This window comes from Accipiter gentilis, chromosome 24, assembly GCF_929443795.1.
Source record: "Accipiter gentilis chromosome 24, bAccGen1.1, whole genome shotgun sequence".
In the NCBI taxonomy this organism is placed as follows: domain Eukaryota; kingdom Metazoa; phylum Chordata; class Aves; order Accipitriformes; family Accipitridae; genus Astur; species Astur gentilis.
The window spans coordinates 3,090,061-3,111,196 of NC_064903.1; the positions used below are offsets into that span (position 1 = coordinate 3,090,061).

The window sequence follows — 21,136 nt, forward strand, 5'->3', positions numbered from 1 at the left end:
CAGCAAAAACTGTGCAGGTGGCTCTTTGCGATGCGGAGAAACCTGCTTGCTAGAGCTGGACCAGATCTGCTGATTTACTTCACACAAAATGGAGCGTGATCTGCACTGCAAGGACTCGTTGCTCTAATTTGCGAAATACATCTGCAACCACTTTTTAATTTGTTGCTAGCCCAAATGACTGTGAACACTACCAGCATGACAAATGTCATTGCTTTGTGTGAAGCTGATAATCACTGCAGAGCTATTGTCCAAAGGTTAATTAAATATATTAAAACCGGCTGGATCTCAAGCATTCCCCTCGTTTAAAATAAACCAGAGGGCAGATCTTCAGCGAGAGTAAACTCTCGTGATTGCGCTGAGGCTGATGGGCACGGGAGAAGCAATGCCACTGCCTGCCCCCTCCTTGAGACCTCTGCATCCAGGAGTCTGGCTTTACAAGTGGTCTGGGGCCACGGAAAGCACCCCAGCCCCATCCCGAGCGAGAAGGGTTAGCACATCCCGTGGCGAAGCCTTGGGTGGCAAAATGCCTTGGGGACTGAAAAGCCCCAGGACGTGGGATGCTGTTTCTGGTCCCCTATCTGCAGGCTGTCGCCTCGGGGGAGGCTGGAAGCCGGGGCTGTGGACTCGCTATTCCCACAGCACACGTGAAACGAGTTGAGAGGTCTCAGCCCTGATCCGGGGTGGCACGGAGGAACATTTGCTGTCGGCCAAGAATGGATTGAAGCTGAGCTGCAACTGCAGGGAAAGGGTCGGGCCCTCCGGCCAAAGGGAGGAGGGAGCTGGACGCCTGGCTGGCCCCGGGGCAGAGCTGCATCCCTCCCTGGGCTGGGGCTGAATCGGTGACCTGTGCCCCACCGGGAAGGCACATCGCCCGCTCCGGCTGGGAGTGCTGCCCGCACCTCTCCTCCGGTCCATCTGCAGCTCTCCTCCTCTGCTAACTCAGCCAAAGGCAGCTCTACCACGGCTAACAACCGCCAGGAGGCTTCAGCGAACGAACACTTCACAGCAAAGTGCAACATAACGCTAAATCACAGCTAAAAATATTCCTAAAGAGTTTTATTAGTAAATGCCACAGTATTTTTTTTTTCCTCCCCCCCCCTCCCCTTTTACTGCAAAATGTTTCAGCTCTAGGAACAGCACTTGACTAAATTGCCTCTAAATCACAAACGCCTCTGAAGGCTGGGCTCTGCAACACCAACCTTCACCAAGCAGCCTGCTTAGGAGGATGCCATAAATGCAACCGCCTCGCTGCCTTGGGGTTAGTGTAAAAAGCTCGTCCTAACAGGCTCCTTAATGTTTTCTATCTAAATGGTTCTTTACAGGTATACGACTAGCAAACACCAAAAGGGCAAGCGGGTTTTCAGGCAGTTGTTTTCCTTGGGTTTTAGCTGATGTGGGGTTTGGTTCTGTTGTTTGATTTCTCAGAAATGGGGAGCCCTCGGTGTCCCCCGGCACCGGTCAGGGAGCTGAGGGCCACTTCGTCGGGTCCTTCCCATCTCCTCGAAGCTGCTGCCAGCCCCGGGACAGACCCACCACCGGCTTTTGGCTTTATGTCTGCTTCGGATACGAACTAAATCCATGCAAACGCAACGCCCTGATACTCTAATGCCAAAGGGAGAAAGGGGTGAAACCCGGGTGTGAACGAAATGACGCTGCTCCGTGCGTGGCTCCTGTGCTAGGACTGCCTGGGAGCCGAGATGCCTGCCTTGATCTTCAGAGGAGTCGGGATGGGGCGGTGGGAACGGCAGCACAGATCCAGGCTCTGTTTTGGCTGGAAAAGATCCCCGCTGGCCCGGGAATCATGTGTTGTTTTTAATGACTCTTTATCACCAAAGGAAAATCTTCAATGACATTTTTTTCCCTTTTGTGCTCAGCTCATTAACAGAAGGATCTCTCTCGCTCGCTGGCGGGACGCTGCTGAACAAACCAGCCTTATTCTCCCCCGATATAGAAGGCGCTTTGATAAACCCGGGAAACCCTCGGTGAGCAGCAAGGGTCTTTCTGGAAACCCGGCGCTCGCTGCCTTTGGGAACAGCCGCAGAACCAGCGTCTCCAGCCACAGAGCGCTCCCAGCCAGCTCAGATGCGGTTCCCTGCCGGGGCTGTGCCACGTTCCCCGGGTGGTCCCTTCCCAGGCCGCCAGCGCTCCTTCGCCTGCCGGTGCTGTACGTGCAGCCCTGCAAAAATCCCGGTGGGATCTGGGGGAGCGAGGGCAGGTCCCGCCTGGGAGCCGGTTGCGTGCCCTCCGCTCACCGAGACGTGCGAAACGCCGCGGCTTTCGTCCCTGGGGTGCAGCTCGGAGGGTGGCTTTTTGGAGGAGCAGCTCTGCAAAAAAAACGTTCTTGCTTTTTTTTTTTCTTTTTTTTTTTCTTTTAACACTTTTGGCTTGAGGGCTGTTGTTCGTAACTTGTCAAGATCTTGGCATCCGCAGCTGATTTGTCATCCACCATAAAATGGAGGATGAGCATCTTTGGTTCAGAACTGGGCCAAGGGAGATGACAGCTCAAAGCAAAATATGCTTCATCTCGAGTTTTCTCTGTGGGCTTCAGCTCCTCGGGAAAGGAGCGGACATTTGGGGTCTAAGTTGCATCACAGGCGTTATGTGTAAGAGCCCTTAGCGTGCTCTGCGTTTGCGACAGAAGAGCACGGTGCACATTAACCTTCTAGCTGCCAGATGAAGTTTTGCCGGACTGATGCTGCCTTCAGCCTCCCCTAATCACCATTATAGTCGATGCTACTGGGATACAGCAATGCCATCGAAATACCTTTTTTTTTAAAGAAATGAAACCGGCAACCTCTCTCTAAGATCCAGGCAATGAGATGCAGCAAATGAGGGGTGTGCCTTGGCACACTGAAGTTTTGAAGATGAATTATTAATTCTGCCATTGCCAATCTGCCCATCCATCCAGGTCCTGCGTTCCCCTCCTCCGGCTCGTGTCCGGCAGCGTATCCGGCAGCTGGCTGCTGTATGCCAGGCAGCCGCAGACAAAGCAGCCACAAACTACGCTAAAAAGCATCTTAATCCATAGGTATTTTATCACGCTGACACCACCACGAGGCAGCAAGAACTCGAGTTTAAAGCGATAAAATTAAAGCTCCCTGCAAGTAGCTGAATCACCGAGCATGGAGGCCCAGGCTTTGCACCCTTGGGGGGGGGGGGGCCTGCCTGCAGCCTGTTTGGGGGGTCCCCTGGGCTGGGGGGGTTACCGGGGGGGGGCTCCAAACCCTAGGGAGGGCCCTGGGCTGGGTGGGGGGGGGCACATGCATGGCAGGTGCCACCGGGCTCCTGTCCCCTCCGCTTCCCCAGCCTCACACCAGGCTGCAGCCCCCCCCCCTATGCCCCCCCCATTCCCCAGCCAGGGGGTGATGAGCCCTGCCCTACGCTGGCTATAGGTGCCTCTCCCTGCACAGGCGACCGCGGCCCCAGCTTATCGTCCACAATGATGTAAAAATGAAAAGCAGTGGTGGATCCTCCCTCCCCAAGATGCAAGGATGTAAAGTGATGCTCCATCCCCCCCCCCCCCCCCCTCCAAGCAGCCAGGTACCCCCCTCTCCATGCAGGAATACAAAGTGACAGCCCCCCCCCACCCCCCCGCCATGCAAAGGGGCCTGACACCCCCCCCCCCCCCCTTGCAAGGTTGTAAAGCTGCTAAGGATTCCACCTTACCAGAACCCCCCCCCCCGTGCAAGGATGCAGAGGCCCTGAGCACCGTGATGCAAATGTGCAAAGTGCTTTGGGGGACACCCCCCCCCCCCCCCAATAAAAAGGTGCAAAGCAGCCTGACTCCCTCCCTTCAACACGCAAAGGTGTAAAACGGTGGAGGACCCCCCCCCCCCCCCCGATGTATAGGTGCAAAGTAAGGAGGACCCCCCCCCCAAGGATGCAAAGTGACACGGACTCCCCCCCCCCCACCATGCACGAATGCAAAGCTATAGGGGACACCCCTGCAATACAGGGGTGCAAAGCAGCCCGGACCCCCCCCAACGCAGGGAAGCAAAGTGGTGGAGGACCCCCCTCCCTCCATGCAAGACCCCCCCCTCCATGCAAGACCCCCCCCTCCATGCAGGACCCCCCTCCCTCCATGCAAGACCCCCCCCCTCCATGCAGGACCCCCCCCTCCATGCAAGGATGCAGAGCAATGGGGGGGTCCCCTCCCTGCAAGGATGCCCCCCCCCATATGGGGAACCCCAATAAAAAGGCTGCAAAGCACCTCCCCGCCCCCCCCCCCACGATGGTGTGTGACCCCCCCCAAGTGTGAGCTTGCATTTTGGGGGGGGGGGGGCGAGCTGGAAGACCCCCCCCCCCCCCTTTCCCCGTACCGCGTTATTCCCCCATCCCTCCCCCGCTCACCTCCGCCGGTTTTTTTTTTTTTTTTTGGGGGGGGGGGGGGAACGGGACGGCGGCTTTGGCCGGGGGGGGGGTGTCTCTCTCTCTCTTGGCGGCGGCCCCCCCCGGGGTGTGCAGGGCCGCGGCCGCCGCCGTCCCCGCTCCGCGCTTCTCCGCGCTTCTCCGCGCCGCTCCGCAGTGCGCGCACGGCGCATGTGCCCCCCCACCCCCCCCCGCCACCGCCTCCGCCCCGCTCCGCCCCGCACGGTCAGCCCCGGTACGCGGGGCCCGACCGTGCGAAACCCCCAGCTCCCTCTCTTATCATTTTTTTGGGGGTCGTTTTTCAATAAACACCGAATTTTTTCCATAGTTTCGCAACCTGGGCTCGTCGCAAACCGCGATGGAAATCCTTCGGTTGGCAAGATTTAGGAGGTGAAAGGATGCTCCGGTACGAAGGGGAACGGTTTGGGCATCGCCTTCTCCTCCGATTTGGGCACCGCGGTGTTTTCTCTGCGCCCTGTGATATATCGTTGGGTCTCCCCGCGGTACCGGCGGGCAGAACGGCACGAGCGTGATGAGCCGGTTGGTAGCTGAGCCCAAGAACCGGAGGAAGCAAACCTCCGTCCTCCCCGGCTCGCCACCACTACCAACTGGTATGGCCCGAGGATTTTTCCTTGGTCGTGCCCCAGCGCCAGCGCTGGGCCATGCTGAGATGCCGTTTGGTGCGAACGCTCGCCAGGGCTTCGTCTCACCGTTTGGGGGGCTCCGGCAGCGGGCCTGGAGGTCCAATGCCGCTACCTCCAAAACACCCCCCCTCTTCCCACAGCCCATGGGTGCCCCTTGGTCTCGGACCAAAGTCAAAGCCTTCAGCTGGAGCTAACGGAACCCAAGGCTGGGTGTCCAGAAACGCCCCCCCCTCAGGGCTCTGCCCTTCTCGGGCCGCTCCAGCCCACGCAAACCCCTTGCCCGGGCTCTGTCCCCGCTCCAGCCCCGGTGACCGGCAGGGATTTTCCAGGCCGGCCAAGGAAGGACATAAACGACTCGCTCAGGGGTTAGGACTGTGGGAAAATGGTACGGCTCTGCCCGTGCCGGCTGCGCCTCCATGCCAGGGATGCCAGCGGAGCCAGGGCAGGTTCTGGTGTCCCTCTACCCCTTCCCACCCCCACGGCCGTGTCCATGCCCAGCCGGGACACCCGAGGGGCAGCTGAGGGCTGGGGGCTGGCAGTGCACCAGGGCAAGGCATGGCACAGAAAATGCACGTATTGCTGTAAATCCAGCTGCTACTAGAGGGCAGAGTGAGCCAGGCGAGACCGGTTTTTTAGCTGTGCGAGGAGCTGGGATGTGGGAAATCGTGTTTGCTTCCCCTTTCCCCTTCCACTGAGGCATGTGGGGAAAGAGGGAGAACTTCAGCAGAGCGAGGGATGATCTGTGACATGGTTTGAGGTTTGGAGTGGGATGACTCACGCTTTGATTTTTTTATTATTTTTTTTTTTACCGAGTGCTCCAGGGCTGGATTAAACCGTGTTTCTAAGGAAGGCACGGCAGTGAGCACCGTGGAGGCAGCGGGGGCTAAGGTCCCCGTTCCCCAGCACATCAGGCTGCTGCACCCCAGCCCTGCCGCTGCTGCGACCGCTCCCCGTCCTCGTCAAGAAGAGAAAACAAGAACGGACGCACGGCCAGTGCATCCCACAAGGGACAGCCGCTACCTCCTGCTAACTCACGAGGCGGGACGGAGGGGTCTGGCACAAGGCTTTGTCTCGTCCCGGTGCCCGTCTCTTTTGCAGGCAGCAGCGTAAGGGCAGCTTTGACGTGCCCGGAGGTGCTCGGGCAGGTCTGCAGCCTGCGCCCGCCCCGGCTGCTGCACCCTGGTGCCAACCCCACCTGTGGGTGTCCGCAGGGACCTTCCTCCAGAGGCCGGGACAACTTGGCCGCTCAGGCCGGCTGCTTCGGATTCAGCCTGGACTTCCTTGGTGGGCTGTGCTGTCCCTGTGCTGCTGCATGAGCTGGTGCTACCGGAGGTGTTTTCATCTCAAAAAAATGAAGGAAAAGTTTTCCCTGACCTGAACAGGGCCAGAAGTGCAGCCGGTCGGGGCGAGACAGGCTGATGCTCCTCCCAGGACCGGCGCAGCCTGCGTCGGCACCACCTCGTCGCAGGGACGGGGCTTCGGAGGACTCGCCTTCGGCCGGGAGGTGCGAGCAGCCCCTCTGCTCAAGAGCTGCCCGACCCTGCCCGCAGCCGTCGGTGACATCCAGCCCTTGCTTGAAGCAGCTCCGGGGCTCTTCGTGCTCTGCCAAAGCTGGCCGGAGCGGGTGAGCGCATCATGACCCCGCAAACTTCCAGGAGCAAATCCGACGGGTGTCACAACCACCTCGGGCCTCAGCCCCAGGAGCCCCTGGACCACCTCCCGTCCGCCCGGGCGAGCGTGCTCACAGCCCCTGTGCACGCCCGAGCTCGGAGGGCGCGGGCAAGCGAGCGGGCAGCGTGCCCGGGGTGCCCCACGCTGCTCGGCCATCTGGTCCACACGCTGCGGGGACGGGCAGAGAAAGGCAGCACGCTGCTCCTGGCGCAGGTAGATGGAGAGCCGGGGAGCGTCAGCTCCGCTTCTGCGCGCGGCGGGGGGACCTGTGGTGTCTCACCGCAGCCTCGGCTGGTGGCCAGGCCACGTGCTAAGGGACGTTTTGGCAGACGGTCTGTCGACGGAAGGTCCTTGCAGGTCTTTTCTGCCTCTTTACCGACTTTACAGATTAGGGACTTCTCTTTCTGTGCCCACCCCGGAGCGGTGGGAGGGGAGGCTTTGTGCCTGGTGTCTCTGCCAGTACCAGGGGTGCTGCCACTGGGTTCAGGCAGGGTGCAGGCAGCCTCTGCCCGGGCTCTCCCCGGCTCTGCGCAGCAGGCGTGGGCTTTTTACCCAAGTTTTTTTCCTTTCCCACTTGCAGGTTGGGTCTTAGACCGGCAGTGCCCTCCTGCTCGAGCTCAGCTGCACAAACCAGCTGCACTGATGCTCCTCTGCTCCGGGAGCTGCTCACCCTGGAGATGTTTGCCCTGGCTTTGCTCCGGGCCATGGGGCAGGAGCAGGCAGCCCTCCTGGCCACGCAGCTCTTGGAGATGCTCCCGGCTTGCCGCAAACAGCGTGGGGCCAACTTCGTGCCGTGCAGGATCTGGGATGTGCCCCCCAGCCTCCAAATTGAGGAGCTGACGAGGAATTTACTCTGTCCCCAGATAAACTATGCAATTACCAGTTACCACCACTAATTAACGTACCATGGGAACAGCTTATCCTGGGGGCACATCCACAAACTTCTCTGCTAGCGATGCCCCGAACACCTCGGGCTTTTAACCTACTTGGAGTCGACGATGGCTCCCGCAGCAGTGGCACTGGGGACAAAGAGGCGCGCGCTGGCACAGCGGTGCCGGGGTAAGCGCCAGCCAAAAACCCCGCGACTCCAACCTCCATCACGCTCAAGTCGGCAAACCAAGCGCCGTGCATCTGGAGTCGGATGCCGGGAGGCTGCCAAAAGCCGGCTGCTCTTCGGTTTGGGTCGCAGACCCCCAGCCGGCGCAGGAGAAGGTGCCGGGTGCCGCGCCACCGCCGCCGCACACGCTCACCTCCCGCGCAGGCTGCTGCAAGGGGTGAGGTAATCCTGGGTAATTCCTGACTTCCATGGAAATGCCTCCAGGCCGCGATGATTATCGCTGTAATTAGCCTCTCTGATTTTTCTTGGTGTTCTATAAAATATTAATTTACAGCTGGATCCTTGCCTCCTTTGTGCGCCGGCTTGAGCTCTTCCCGTCAGCAGAGCATCTCTGGCACCTCTCGCCGAGGTCCCGCGGGGTTACACGGCAGAGCCGGGGCGGCCGCTGGCAGCTGGACGGTGGTTGGCGTTGGTGGCTCCGGCCAGGAGCTTCCACTTCTCTGCAGGAACATGCCCTCCTAGCTTCTGTTTTAAAGGAAAGACTCAAAACCAGTGAAGCGTTCTCAGAAAGTGCCTTCACACCTCTTCACCTGGGCGGCGAAGGCGAGCGGGCAGCTAAACTGCTCCGGAAGCCCTTTAATACAACATAGATCCATCCCATTGCTCCGTTTGGGCCAGAAATAGTGGTTTTGCTCAACCGCGTGGTAAATCAGGTGGGGCAGGAGCATGGCTGAGCCAGACCGCATTCCCCACCCAGCCTGCAGCCGCCGGAGTGAACACGGTGCTGCGATTTCCACCCCCAAAACGAAGCCAAACGCGGAGCTGGATGGCACATCGTGCCCCGAAAACCCTCTGCTCACACCAGCACTTTTGGGTTGCCTCATTTTTCAGCCAAACCAAGCAGAATCGACTTTAATCTCGCTAACGAGGCGGAAAATGCCACCTCTAATATTTTGATCCCAAACATTGGGAAGGTCAGGCGAAGAAAGGATGCCACAGCGTGAGTTTTGCTTTGGTCGGGTATAAGAGGCGGCAGCCCCGTAGCGCTGCCCGCGGCCCGGCTGCCTGCCGTCGGCGTTGCCCTCCTTTGAAGGCCGCGCCGGCAGCACCGCGAGCCCTGGAACTCTCGGCTGTCTTCTCACCGTGACAAGGTTTGGGCGCTGGACCCCGTGTCCCAGCATCCCTGCCAGTGGGTGACCGCTGCCGTGTCCCTTCAGGCTGCTCCTGAGTTGTTTATTCCTCTGGGATGATGTATTTGGTGCCTCTGTCAGGCCAGATGTAACAGCTGTCTTAACTACGGCTGAAATCTAAAGAGAAACGTGTTGCTAATGACGGGAAAGGCTTGTGCCCAGCATGCAAATGTCTCTGCTGGGAGCTGCTCACTACTGGAGCTGTTTTCCCGGCACTTTCGGCCAAGCAGCAGACGTCGTCAGCGACTTTTTGTCCTCAGGACGGCCTCACGTGTCCCCACGCTGCTGTGCAACACCCACCAAAACAAAGCCAGGTTGCAGAGCCGCCAGGAATTTGTATTCTCCTCCGAGGCCACATCCTGCCGCGACGCTTCCCAAGGTGTTTGCATAAGATATTTCCATTCGGTCACTCCTCCCCTTCTGCAAAACCAAACACACACGTTTTGTAGCTGCCAATCCCTTTGGCAGAGGCGCTGGCACCAAGTTTCGGAGACGAGCAACAAGCTGCTGACAGCCATGCTTTGCCCGGGCAACCGGAGGCCCGTCGGCCGTGACACGAGGTGCTGCCTGCCGGCTCTCCAGGGATGGCAGCCGTGGATCCCGGAGAGCCCGGCTTGGCCGCAGCCATCCGTGCGTCCCTCACCGAGCCGGCAGGCTTGGGGTTTGAGGAAAGCCGTGCTGCGGCCGCAGAAGGGTATTTTATCGTCGAGCGCAACCAGGGAAGAGCAGCTTTATCTGTTTTTTCTCGCAGTCTTTCGTTCGGCTTGTGGTTACAGAGCTGCAAACCCTCTGGGTGCGATGCTCCGATCTAAATAAAAGCTGGTCTTATACCAGCAGGCAGGGCCGTTTCTGCCTGACGCTGCCAGAACTTTCCAGGCTGCAGCTCCCTCCTGGTTGAAGCCTCCACTAGCTCACCCAGACCAACCCTTTACCCCACCTCATTAACCCCCCCCCCCCCTAATTTTACCCCCCCAGTCCCAACTGGTGGTGTTCAGCCCAGCCCAGAAAGGCACAGTGACGCCCGGCACAGCCGGCGCCGGAAAATGCTCCGTCAAGACCCGGTGCAGCCGACATCCAGGAGAGATGCTCCTCAGTGGGTTTTGTGCCTGGCTCAAGGTCCACGGCGATATTAACCCCCCGCTTCCCACTCCACGAGAGCCTTCTGCAGCTCCGGAGGGGAGAAGTCTCCGCGAGACGGCGTGTGCTATGGCAAAGGGCTCTCCCACCTCTCCCTCTGCTCTTTTTAATCCAGCCCCAGCTCTCCTGCTGCGGGGAATTAGCATTTTTGGGGGGGGCAGCTCCCCCGCGTGCACACACCCCCACACACACCCCCCCCCAGGGTAACCCAAACCAGATCACCAGGGTTTAACAAAATAAACTCAGCAGGCCAAGCAACCTCAGCTGGCCCTATGGAAAAATGGTTATTAAAATTCATCGCTGCGGCTCCCCGTGTCGGCAGAGGGCAGTGGAAGATGCTCCCAAATCTCCCAAGCCTAATCCGGCCTGGCTGCGGAGACGGGGATCCGGGGAGGAGACTCTACCAGAGAGGAAGGGAAATAAAAAATGCAGTTCCTCCAGCAGCGAGGCTGACCCCAGCGTGGCGTTACCGCCGGGCTCCCCGCCGGCTAAAGGGGATTTGGGGCCACCGATCGGCGCGGCGGCCGAGCGGAAAGGCGAGGGCAGTAGGCCGCGTCGCCCACCGTCGCGCCCCTCCGGTTCGGGTCTCGCCGCCGCCGGGGCAGGCTGCTCGAAGCCGCGGAGAACCCCCGTTGCTCCTCACCCCTCGGGTGGGAGAGGAAGCGGACGGCGACGGAGCGGTCTTCGGAGCCGGCGGCGATTTGCCGTCAGGAGCGGGAGGGCAGGCCGAGGAGAGGTTTTTCTGGCCGTAGCGATGTCCCAGAGGGTCTTCGCCAAAGCCGGCGAGCCGTAGCACGTAGGCAAACGCGTTCCCAGCCCGCCTGCCCGTGGCCGGGTGCTGTTCTCCGGCGGCGGGGAGAAGCGGGGAGACGGTGTTGGCGGTGCGGGCCTGCCTGCCTGCCCCACCGCCTCGCCAGGCGTTTGTAATTAATACCCCTGAAGGTAAAGAAACAGCAGCGTGAGGTTGGGATGTATTATTTTACTCCGATAGGCATCTGACACTGACACAGCCATTAGGGTAAAGAAAGAATAATAACTCAGACTTGGCATCTATTAAAGCGTAAATACCTTCAGCGTGTGAAAAGACGGGCTTTAAGATATCGGTGGGTTGGTAATTATTTATTGAAAGAAAAGGCAGAGCTCATCGCGAAACAAGGGCGAGGCGAGAGAGCAGCTCCCCGCCGGGTTCGGATGGCCCCGCTCGCTGAACCCCAGCGCCGGCGACGTGGGGTGACCCGGGGAACAGCCCGCAGCGGGGATCGAGCGGCACGCTCCCCGCCTCGCCGCCCGCCACCAAGAAACCTCTCCCCGGGTGACGCCTTCCAAAAACATCCCCGAAACTTTTTGGGGTGGGGGATGCCGGTGAACCCCCAAAATCCCCCCCTCTCCACTGTGAAATGAAGTCAGTCCCCTCGCCGGGGCTGCGTTTTACCACCCGCTCGGCCCTCTCCCGCTGCTCGATTTACCTCGGCGGGGGCACACGGGAGGCACCGCGGCCATCGAGGACCCCCCTTCGTGTCCCCCCCCCCCCATCCTCAGCGCTTCCCCACCGGCCGGTCCCCCCCCCCCCCCCCCGTCCTCCGCGGGATGCTCCCGCAGCCGGGGAACGGGGCTGGGGTGGGGGGGGGGGGGGGGGAGACCCGGGACTCCCCCGAACCGGACCGGGAGGGTGTGTGGGGGGGCAGCCGGTGTCTCCCTCGCCCCGGCCGGGCCCCGCGGGGGGCGGTCCCGGTAGCGGCCCGCCCCGGGGCCGTGCCCGCCGTAGGATGCGGCGGCGGCGGCGGCGGCGGCCCGGCGGGCGATGCGGGACCGAGGCCGGGCCCGGGGCCGCCTTTAAACCCCCGGGGGGGAGCGGTGAAGGGGGTGGGAGTCGGGGAAACACCGCCCGTGGGTGGCCGGGGAGGAGAAGGGGGGGGTTAAGGGAGGCGGGAGGGGGTGCGGGCCGCAGGTAGGGAGCTGGGGGCCGAGCGGCGAGATGGAGGAGGAGGAGGATGGAGGAGGAGGAGGAGGAGGAGGAGGAGGAGGAGGAGGAGGGGGGGAGGCGGGGAGTGAGGCTGCGGCAGGAGGGGGCGGGCGGGGGGGCCGGCCGGGGGGGGGGGGCGCCGGGCATGTGGGACCGGCTGCGGGGCAGTCGGGCGGCGGGCGGCGGCCGGAGCGCGGCCGCGATGGCGCAGCGCGGAGAGAAGGGGCCGGCGGCGGCGGGGGAAGGCGAGCCGCGCACCGGGACCGGCACCGGCACCGGCACCGGCACCGGCACCGGCAGCGGCAGCGGGGCCGAGCGGGGAGCGAGCGGAGCCGCCGCGCCTTTCCAGCCCCCCGAAGGCGGCTTCGGGTGGGTGGTGGTCTTCGCCGCCGCTTGGTGCAACGGCTCCATCTTCGGCATCCACAACTCCTTCGGGATCCTCTACATGATGCTGCAGAGCGACCTGGGAGAGGGGGAGAAGGACCCCGCCTTGGAGTTTAAAACAGGTACGGGCTCGCCGGTCCCTTCCCGGTCCGGGCAAGGGGGGGAGCGGGGGTCCGGGTGGCCGCCCGGGGCTTCCCAGAAGCGGAGCTGGCAACCGAGCCGGGGGGGGGGGCGGGGAACAACGGAGCCGGGGGGGCGGCTCGGCCGGCTCAGCCTCCCCGAACACAGCGAGGAGGCGGCGGGGCTGGAAGCTCCTGCTCGGATGCGTCGAAGCGCGATGGCTCCCTGCCCCCTCCATCCTTGTAGCCGTGGCTATATTTATCGGCGACGGCATCATGTGTTTCTAAGCTCCTGTGTACTCAATTAAAAGTAATTCAGCTGAAAAGCATGCCCTCCGCTTGTCCCGCCTGGTGCGTTTTTGGAGTAAGGAGGGCAACGCTGGTGAATCAGCTGGTGCGTGTGAGCCGCCCCCTTTATTTTTTGTTATTATTGTCGTTTTGGTACGGGTTTTTCCAGCCGTCTGCCTTATCTGCCGGATCGTGCTCGGGGGTGGCTGCAGGAGAGCATCTGCCTCGCCGACACGCTGCCTCCGGGTCGGATCCGTGCGGTGGGAAACCCTACGGAGGGGCAGATCTGGCAGTGCCACCTGCACCGTCCCACCGAGGGCGGCGCGGGGTCTCGAGTAGGTGACGTCCGTTAATAGCAAGACCCGCAATCTGCACCCGGTTGTGTGTTTTGGTAGGACCTACAGGCTCAGCCGGGATCGAGACCGTGTAGCGTTAGCACGGAGAAAAGGGACGTTTCTCGCTGCAAAGACCCCGCTCTCCAAGTAGACTTGGCAGAGGGACGCCAGCCTGCCGGGGTGACATCCCAGCGGGTCCGTGACGGACACCGGTTTCGGGAGGCCCAGCCTTGTCCCAGGTCTTGGTATCCTCCCCGAGAAGGCCGTCTCTATCCCCGTGGTGGACACCCATGGCCCACCTTGCTTTTATCTGGCGGATAGGGACAAGCACTTGGCGTTGGGGGAACCTGCTTGTGGTGGTGTCCTGACTCTGGATGGGATGTGGGCAGCAGTCAGAAACCGAAGCGGAAGCGTGCTGCGGAGGGAGGCAGGGCTGGGGGGCAGGCGAGGACCCTAAAGTCTTATTTTGGGGACGAGTGTTGCCCGCGTTCTCTCCGCTCAGCTGACGCGTGACCGGCGATCACGGCGCTGAGCGCGCCAGGATGAAACGCATTACGAGATACACCACATCTACAGATCACAAATTAACTCCGTGATACTGTTACTGGAGAAAGGATGCGATGGTGTAATTACGGGCAGTAACGGCGTGCCACAGAAAGCTGTGGACGTGTGGCCGGTTGTAATTAGGGTGATTGATGGGCTGTATGAGCCTGCGTGTGATTGCTAGGAAGCTCATCTCGTAGCTCTCTGTTTCCTGCTCCCTGTGATTGTATCTAGAAAGCCTAAGGCAGAGCTCTAAAGGTAGAAGCGGTAACAAAAGAAATTAAATACTGCAAGTTCTGGTGGTTTAAAGGCTCCGTGCCCAAGACGGAGGTTGTAGGAGTCAGCATCTGCCTCTTGCTCCTGCGATCTATTTATTTACGGCTACGACCGCACAGAGGCCTCGAAAAAGAAAGGCGTGTGGGTGTGCGAGGTGAACCCGGGCTCGGTAATTAAATTGCCTGGCTGACGAATATATGCATTTTGGTCCGGGCGCTTAATGAAGAGGCCGTTAGTAACCCCTGAGCTGCGTGACACGCCGGCTGAGTGCTGCCTCTGCGCCGGGAGGTCGCGGTGTGGGGGCTCCGGCGGCGGGGCGAGGGGGCCGTGATGGAGCCCGTCTGCCGCGGGGAGCGCGGGACCTCGGGGGCTGCAGCCGCGTCGTCTGGGGCCAAGGGCGGCGGGGTGCAGCGTGGGGCTCCCCTCCAGCCCTTCGTCCCTCGCTCCCACCCCTCCCCGCGCCGGGTTGCATAATTTCCCCGCGGCGCTCGTTTGCGTGCAAACATAATCAGGAAAATATTGTAGCTCCTTTCCAAGCGCTAAGTGATATGGCCTTCCTGAAAAGACCGGTGCTGTCTGTTTGTCCTCCGACGTCAGTCTGCTCCTGCCGGCTGCAAGCAATAGCCGGATCGTGGGGTCCCCCTTGTCCCCCGCCAACCGGGAGCAGGTCTGGGGCGATGAGGACCCGCTCCCCGCTCCAACACCGGCATTTGGTACGGCTGTGGGCGCATCGCTTCGCCTTTTGGCTCTGCTCTTAAATGTCCTCTCCGTTCTCGGGAAGGTGGGTTTCTGTCGAAGAGGGGGTTTGGAGGCAAAACGGGGAGAAATGTTGTAAACCGGTCAGGCATCCCTTTAAAAATAGGGTTATGTTTATGCTAAAGCGGGTACTAGTGTGCACTAAACAATAGCCGCCCCAGCACATGGCTATAATTATCAAGGTTTATTTCTTGTTTGCATTGGTCACGTTTTCTCGCGTTTGATCTTGAGAAACGCAGGATCCGCGGAGTTCAGATTTGGGGTCAGGCTTTGAAAACAAACCCTCTCGCAACAATGCATTGAATGCATAGGCTCCTTTGTTTAAAGAAATATACTGCGCCGCGTATGTCAACAAGCAGCGCCGGGCTGAGGCGGGCTGGCTGCTGGGACCACCGCGTGCCCCTTCGCGGCGGGACACCAGAGCTGGGACTTTTACAAGGCACACTCTGTGCTTTCGGGTTTGTTTTCTTTCGGGGGGAGCGGAGGGCTGGGGGGGAACGCTGAGACTGGAATTAAAAAAAATAATATACATGTGAGCACTCAGCCAGGAAAAAGAAAATCAGTCTCCTCTGCTGGAGAGGTGTTGAGTGATGCTTGAAAGCGTTTGCTGGGAGATGAATGGCAGCGTTTCCCTCCGGTTGTACAAGGCTCGTTCTGGTGCCAAGGGATCCGCGGGGGCACGGCCGCTCCGGTGCCGGCCCTGCCAGGTGCAAGCTGACGCCGAGCCCGGGGACAGATGAGCCATCTCGGCACGCTCGTCTTCCCCAGTTCCAAAAGCCGATTTGAGTGGCAGAACAGTCCTGGTAAGCGTTAACTGAGCATTGACCCTCTTAAATCGATGTCTGCTCTTCCGCTGCTTGGATGCTCTCCCAACCTCGGCAGAGGGGAGCCGGTCCCCGGCCAGGGCTCTGCCCTCAGCTGAGGAGGTCCCGCTTGCACCCAAGGCACCCGAGGGTCCCAGCGGGGTGCTCCGGCTACCCGGGGAGGGCCGGGAGGGTGGCACTTCTCGGTCCGTCTTCTTCCTCCAAACGCATCCTTGCTGCCACGCTTGGAGGTCTGGCAAGTGCTGGTGGGGCAGCCTGGAGAGGCACATTGATTTTATTTTTTTTTTTAAAGTTTATTTATCTTTTTCTTCTCCCCTCCTCCGCTTTGTGTCAATATCCCAGGTATAGATTAACTCTCTTTGCTTAATATTTAATGTTTTGGTTGCTGGAAACGGGAGCTGCAAGCACTCGGAGAGGTGGCCTGAGGAGCTGGTCTGGTTTGGCCGCAGCTCCTCCAAGTTTGTCCGTGTGTCCGGCAGCGTCCTCTGGTCTCTGTGCGGGAACTTGGGGAGCAGCTTCCCCCCCGCTTCAGTCCAGCCCCAGCTGCGGAGCAGAGGCTGCCGGAGCGCCCCGTGCCCAGGGAAGCCGGGCCGGTGCATGGACCATAGCCCTTGGCTTATCGTATCTCATTGGGTCCACGAGGCCAAGGCAGAGATGATGTCAGCCAAGGCAGAGATGATGTCATCTTTATACCTGAATTCCCTTCTGTTTTGGTGGGGAATTTCTTTGTCAGCACTGATTTCACATCCTTAGGACAGGTGAGCTTAGCTGAAAAAGGCTATTTTTACTCCAGTATCGTGATGGAGGCTTGGTGAGAAAGAGTGAGTTTGTTTCTTGGGGAAAATAAAGGATTTCAGTGCTAATAGTCATAGTGAAAGATGGGGAGGAGAAGCCACGGACCCCTCTCTGGGCTGAGGAAGAGTCCCAGGGCAGGTGAGTGTGGCTGGAGCACTAGGACCCGAGAAGGGAAACCCCAAGGAGAGTGTAAATCTCAAGAGGTAATTCTTGGAAATGGTCCCAACTAAATTTCAGCAGTACTCCATGGCCCGGGTGAGGCCAAATAGGGGCGGCTGCCACAAAGCTGCCCTTTATTTAGCCTGCAAGCATGGAAGACATCTACCCCAGGTGTTAGGTTTGGGCTTCGGGAAGGGTGAGGGCACTCTTACCGACACTCTTAAATACAAATTATCAACCGGTGATAGATCCCAGACCTGTGATGGGTGTTATTGCCCAGTGCTGGTGCTTGGGAGGTTTCCATCTCCTGAAGGTGATACTGTGGTTGTTACCTTCTTACCCAAATCCACAGGATTTGGTGCTTTTATTAATTGCCAGGGAGCCGCGCTGGCCCCGTTTCACAGATGCGTTGGCCGAGGGCGCTCTGGACCTCGGCATTCCTGGGGTTTTCCCCACATCCATTGGGGTTTCCAGCCCTCCTCCGCATTTCCTAACCCCACGGAGGGATGTGCTGTCATGAACAATATTTGCATAGCCTGGATGGGGATGTAAATCTGGCAAAAAAAGCCATAAAAAAGCCTTTTCTCACCCAGCCCTGCTAGCTGGGGAGTGCAAAGGGCAGCGTGGAGCTTTCCCAGCTTTACCGGCGGTTTCCCGCAGTGGGATGCCGGTGTGCCAGCGCTGGGCTCTTCCCCACCTCAGCTCCCGCCATTTTGGGAGCTGGAGCTTGTGACCGCGGGGGAATGGGGGCAAATTTCAGAGGAACTGGATTTTCGTCACTTGAGCTGAGTGCAAGCTGCCGTGTGAGATAACGCAGCCTGAAAAGCAAACAAAACACAGTCATGTCATTACACCCGGTTCTCGGGGCCCGTCGGGAGCAATTAAGGTTATTAGGAGGCCAGAGCACCGTTTCTAAGGCAGGTTCTAGTTTTTAAAGAATGCAGGGGTCCTCTCAGCCAGCACACTTGCCATTTTAGTGGGTTTTAATTTGTTTTTAAGTGCCCTCCACTAGCCAGCCAAGGAGATGCTCCAGTCTCGGTTGTATTTTCCAGCGGCCGTCGTCCTCGAGTGGCGGCAGCCCCCGTGACCTTGCTGCGGTATATGAAGAAGCAGCACATGGGGTTGTGCAGTTGGTTTGGGATTTATTGGGGGTTTTTTGGGGTCCTTTCAGTTACAACAAAACAAACCACCCCACCTTGCGGGGATTTGATCGTAGTTTAAACTTTGAAGGCGCCGGGTTTCAAGACTGGGCTGGGAGGAGGAAGAGGAGGGATCGGGGGCGGATGCTGCAGGGTGCGGGGCCGGGAGGGACGGTGGGGTACGATGTGGTGCAACGCCGCGGGGCTGGGGGGGGGGGGAGTCAGCAGCAAAGAAGCAGTTTCGTTTCCCCTTTTAGGGAGAAATCCAGGAGTTTGACAAGTCACCCTTTAATCCCCTTAAAAACCCCCAGCAGCTGGAAGCCGACCATCAGCTGGGGCGGCTGACATCCAGCACCTTAAAATAGACCTAACCCATCAGGTTGGGCGAAACCCCGTAGCCAGAAGGCGCCGCTGACCTCGCTGGCAGTGCCCGTCGGGCCGGCTGCGCATAGCTTGCGTGGGTGTTGTCACCGGCATCCTGCCTCGTGTCCCCGGGGCAGCTCCTCTGCCTCCCTCCCGCCTTATCCCGGGTGTTACGGACACGTTATCCCGGGTGTTACGGCACGTTCTGTTCACGGGGTTCACTCCCGCTTGTGGGGCGGCACTGTCAGGCACCCCAACCCACCATGTGCCAGGCGAGCAGTGGGAGAAGTCGTCTTCCCAAAAATCCGGTGGCGTGATGGGAGACCGATGGGTTGGGTGGACGTGGAGCCGGGGGCTGCCACATTCCCCTTGGGGTTTGTAGGGCTGTTTGGGGAAGGAGGAATAACCCGGGTTTCCACCATCCTACGGCTGGTTTTGTGTCCTGCAGTGCGTGGGGAGAAATTCCCACTGGGGGCATGGGTGGCCAGAAACAAGCCCTGCTCCTGCCGTGCTAACGGGAAGCTAATCCCGGGGGGACGGGGGCACCGGTACCCGCTGCACCCGGGGGGATTTGGATCAGTCGGCACCATCTCGATATCGGGCCTGCGTAACCTTTTGCTTTTTTATCCCGGTGACTCCTTGGGACCTCTGCCAAAGCAGCGCGGCGTGCGTGCCAGCCGTGGAGTGACAGTGCGGCTGGGCGAAGCGATGCGCGGGCTGATGGGGACCGCGGCGGCGTTTGGGTCAGTGCCACGTGCGCTCGCTTTCGCCCGCCGCTCCCCACGTGAGCTCCCAAAGCAATCCCCCCTTGCTGGAAACAGCTGAGGCTTCACCCCGGCTCAGTAGTTGGAGTTTTGCCCACTTTTGGCTGGCGTCCGGGTGCCATAGGGAATTTTCTGGCACATCACCAAATACCTCGGTCTCTCCCGCTCGCTTTTTTTTGGGATGATGACCCCTCAGGGGTTTCCTACGAGCCGGGTAGGGCACCGAGGAGGATGCCAGCATTTCCCGACCGGGACACCGACCATGCACCCACGTCTTGCAGCCAGTGGTTTCCCTGGGGAATCGCTTTTCCCCGGCTTTCCACAACCACGAGCCCGTGTGTCCACGGCATCACATACCTGCTCTGGCAACGAGAGGCAAGGGGACTGGGTAACCCCCCGTACGCTGATATAACACGTGTGCAAAAAAGCTGTGGCGCCCATTACAGCAGGGATTTGTTGGGTTTTCCCTTCCTCTTCCTCGAAGGACAGATTGTTCCCTATCGCAAGGGAAGGAGATGCTGCCTTTTGGCATTTATCCCTGTGGAAAAAGGCCCGGTGGAGGGATGTGCGCCAGGCTGGGCATCACCCGGGGGCCCTGCCCGGCTCCCGCGCCGGGGCGTTGCCCGTGCCCGCCGTGGGCGCTGGGGAGCTCGGTTCACTCCGGGCTCTTTTTCCGTTCATCCACCCCGAGACAGTTGTTGGGGCGGTTGCAAAACCCACATGACGTGCGCTGGGAATTGCTGCAACACGCTCGCTCGCAGGCGCGAGCCGTCCCAGGCACCTCGTACAACAGGTCCTGCCAGCTGCCGGGGCAGGCAGCGTGCGGGGCTGCCCGCAGCACCCTGCCTGCACTGCTGCCCGCCCGCGGCACGCACCACGGGCGGCAAAGCTCCTGCCGCTGCCTCCGTCCTCCGTCAAGCGCGCCCCGTGGGGCAGGGGTGTAGCCGTGGAGGATGGCACAGCCCTGGGTTCCATTAGCGCATTTTCAGGCTTTTTTTGGGTTTTTTTCCTCCCTTGCCATTTTATTTGTAGATCCCTACAGTATTACCTGATGCAAGAGCTTCCCCCCTGCTCCCAGCTCGTCCCTGGAGAGCCGGAGTGGGGCAAAGCGCGGCAGGGGGGAAGCCCTCGGGAACGGCTGCCAGGTCACAGCCCTGTGCCCGTGGCGAGTTGCTTCGCTGGGACTCGTCTTGGGCATGCCTGGCAGCCGTGCCGTGCCGTGCCGTGCCGTGCCGTGCCGCCCGCTGCCCTCGGTGCGAGGAGCAGCTCGGGGTGCTCCCAGCAACTCCTGGGCTGGTATGGGACCGGTGAGAGGACGGCGGTGGCATGTGGCAGCTCGGCCCCATCGGCCCTTTGCACCTTTGCTTTGCATGCCCCAGGGAGCTCCAGCCCGGAGATATCCCGTACCTACATCCCTGCATCCCGCAGGGCATGCACAGAGGAGCGTCGCACCACGCTGTTGTAATAGAAGCTCCCGGCGCTGTGTCCCGGTGCAGGCACCTCGGTGAGAGACGGAGACGGTATTTTGGGGTCGGCGCTGCCGGCGGCGTGGCTTTGCGAGCATCTGGTCTGCAGAACCCTACGGTGGAGGAGGCGAGCTCACCGGCCCCTGTTTCTCCCACTCTTTGGGGGGTTTTTTTGGCTCTGGGTTTGGATTTAGCAGCGCGGTGATGGTTTTTAGCTTGCTTTCCCTAATGCAGAGAGCAGGACCGGCAGCCGACCTTCCCGAGATGGGGAAGCCCCGCGTGCTGCATGGGCTGACTTGTTGGGGTTCGCCCCGGGCAAACACCGGAGCCCTTCTTGGGGAGGAGAAACAACCCTCCCGCAGCGCCTGCAGCGAAGGAACCTGCTTTGAGCTCCCACCCATCACCCCATCCCTGGGGACCAGCTGGGACGGGGACCCCCGGGGCCACACAGCCCCCCCCTCCCCGGCCCTACCCAGCGGCATCCCCAAAAGCCCCTTTCTTGGCCATCTCGCATCAGGCACCAAAACAAAGCTTTTGTTTCAAGCTCTTGGCCTTAATCTGTCCGCCCGCAGATCTCGTGCGTAAAAGGGAGATGAAATCCTTCCCTCTCGGGGGGATGTTGCGCGAGCGGGTGTGTTGGCGCTTGCCAAGGAGTCAGGCGTTTCGGCCGGAGGGTTTGTACAAACCCCGCGCGAAGCAGCGGGAGCTCGCTTAATAAAGCTGGAGCCCGCCGAGGTGGAAATCAAATCTAATGGCAGCTCCTTAAGTGAGGCTTGTGCCTCCTGTGCACCGTCTGAATCGGGTCCGATGGAAAAAAATCATCTGTGATTAAAGATTGACGGTAATTACATAATGGGTATGCACCAGATGATGCCCAGACAAGCTCCCTCCTGGG

At 60.3% G+C, this 21,136-nt stretch overlaps 1 protein-coding gene across 1 annotated transcript in view; it reads left to right on the forward strand.

Moving 5' to 3' along the window:
- Positions 1–12,173: 12,173 nt before the first annotated feature.
- The window catches only part of SLC16A2 (solute carrier family 16 member 2), a 40,458-nt gene continuing 31,495 nt past the window's right edge, over positions 12,174–21,136 (forward strand). Inside the window, exon 1 of the mRNA XM_049827644.1 lies at positions 12,174–12,536. Within this exon, the coding sequence (XP_049683601.1) occupies positions 12,176–12,536 (361 nt within the window). The 5' untranslated portion in view covers positions 12,174–12,175. The remainder of the gene's footprint in view (positions 12,537–21,136) is intronic.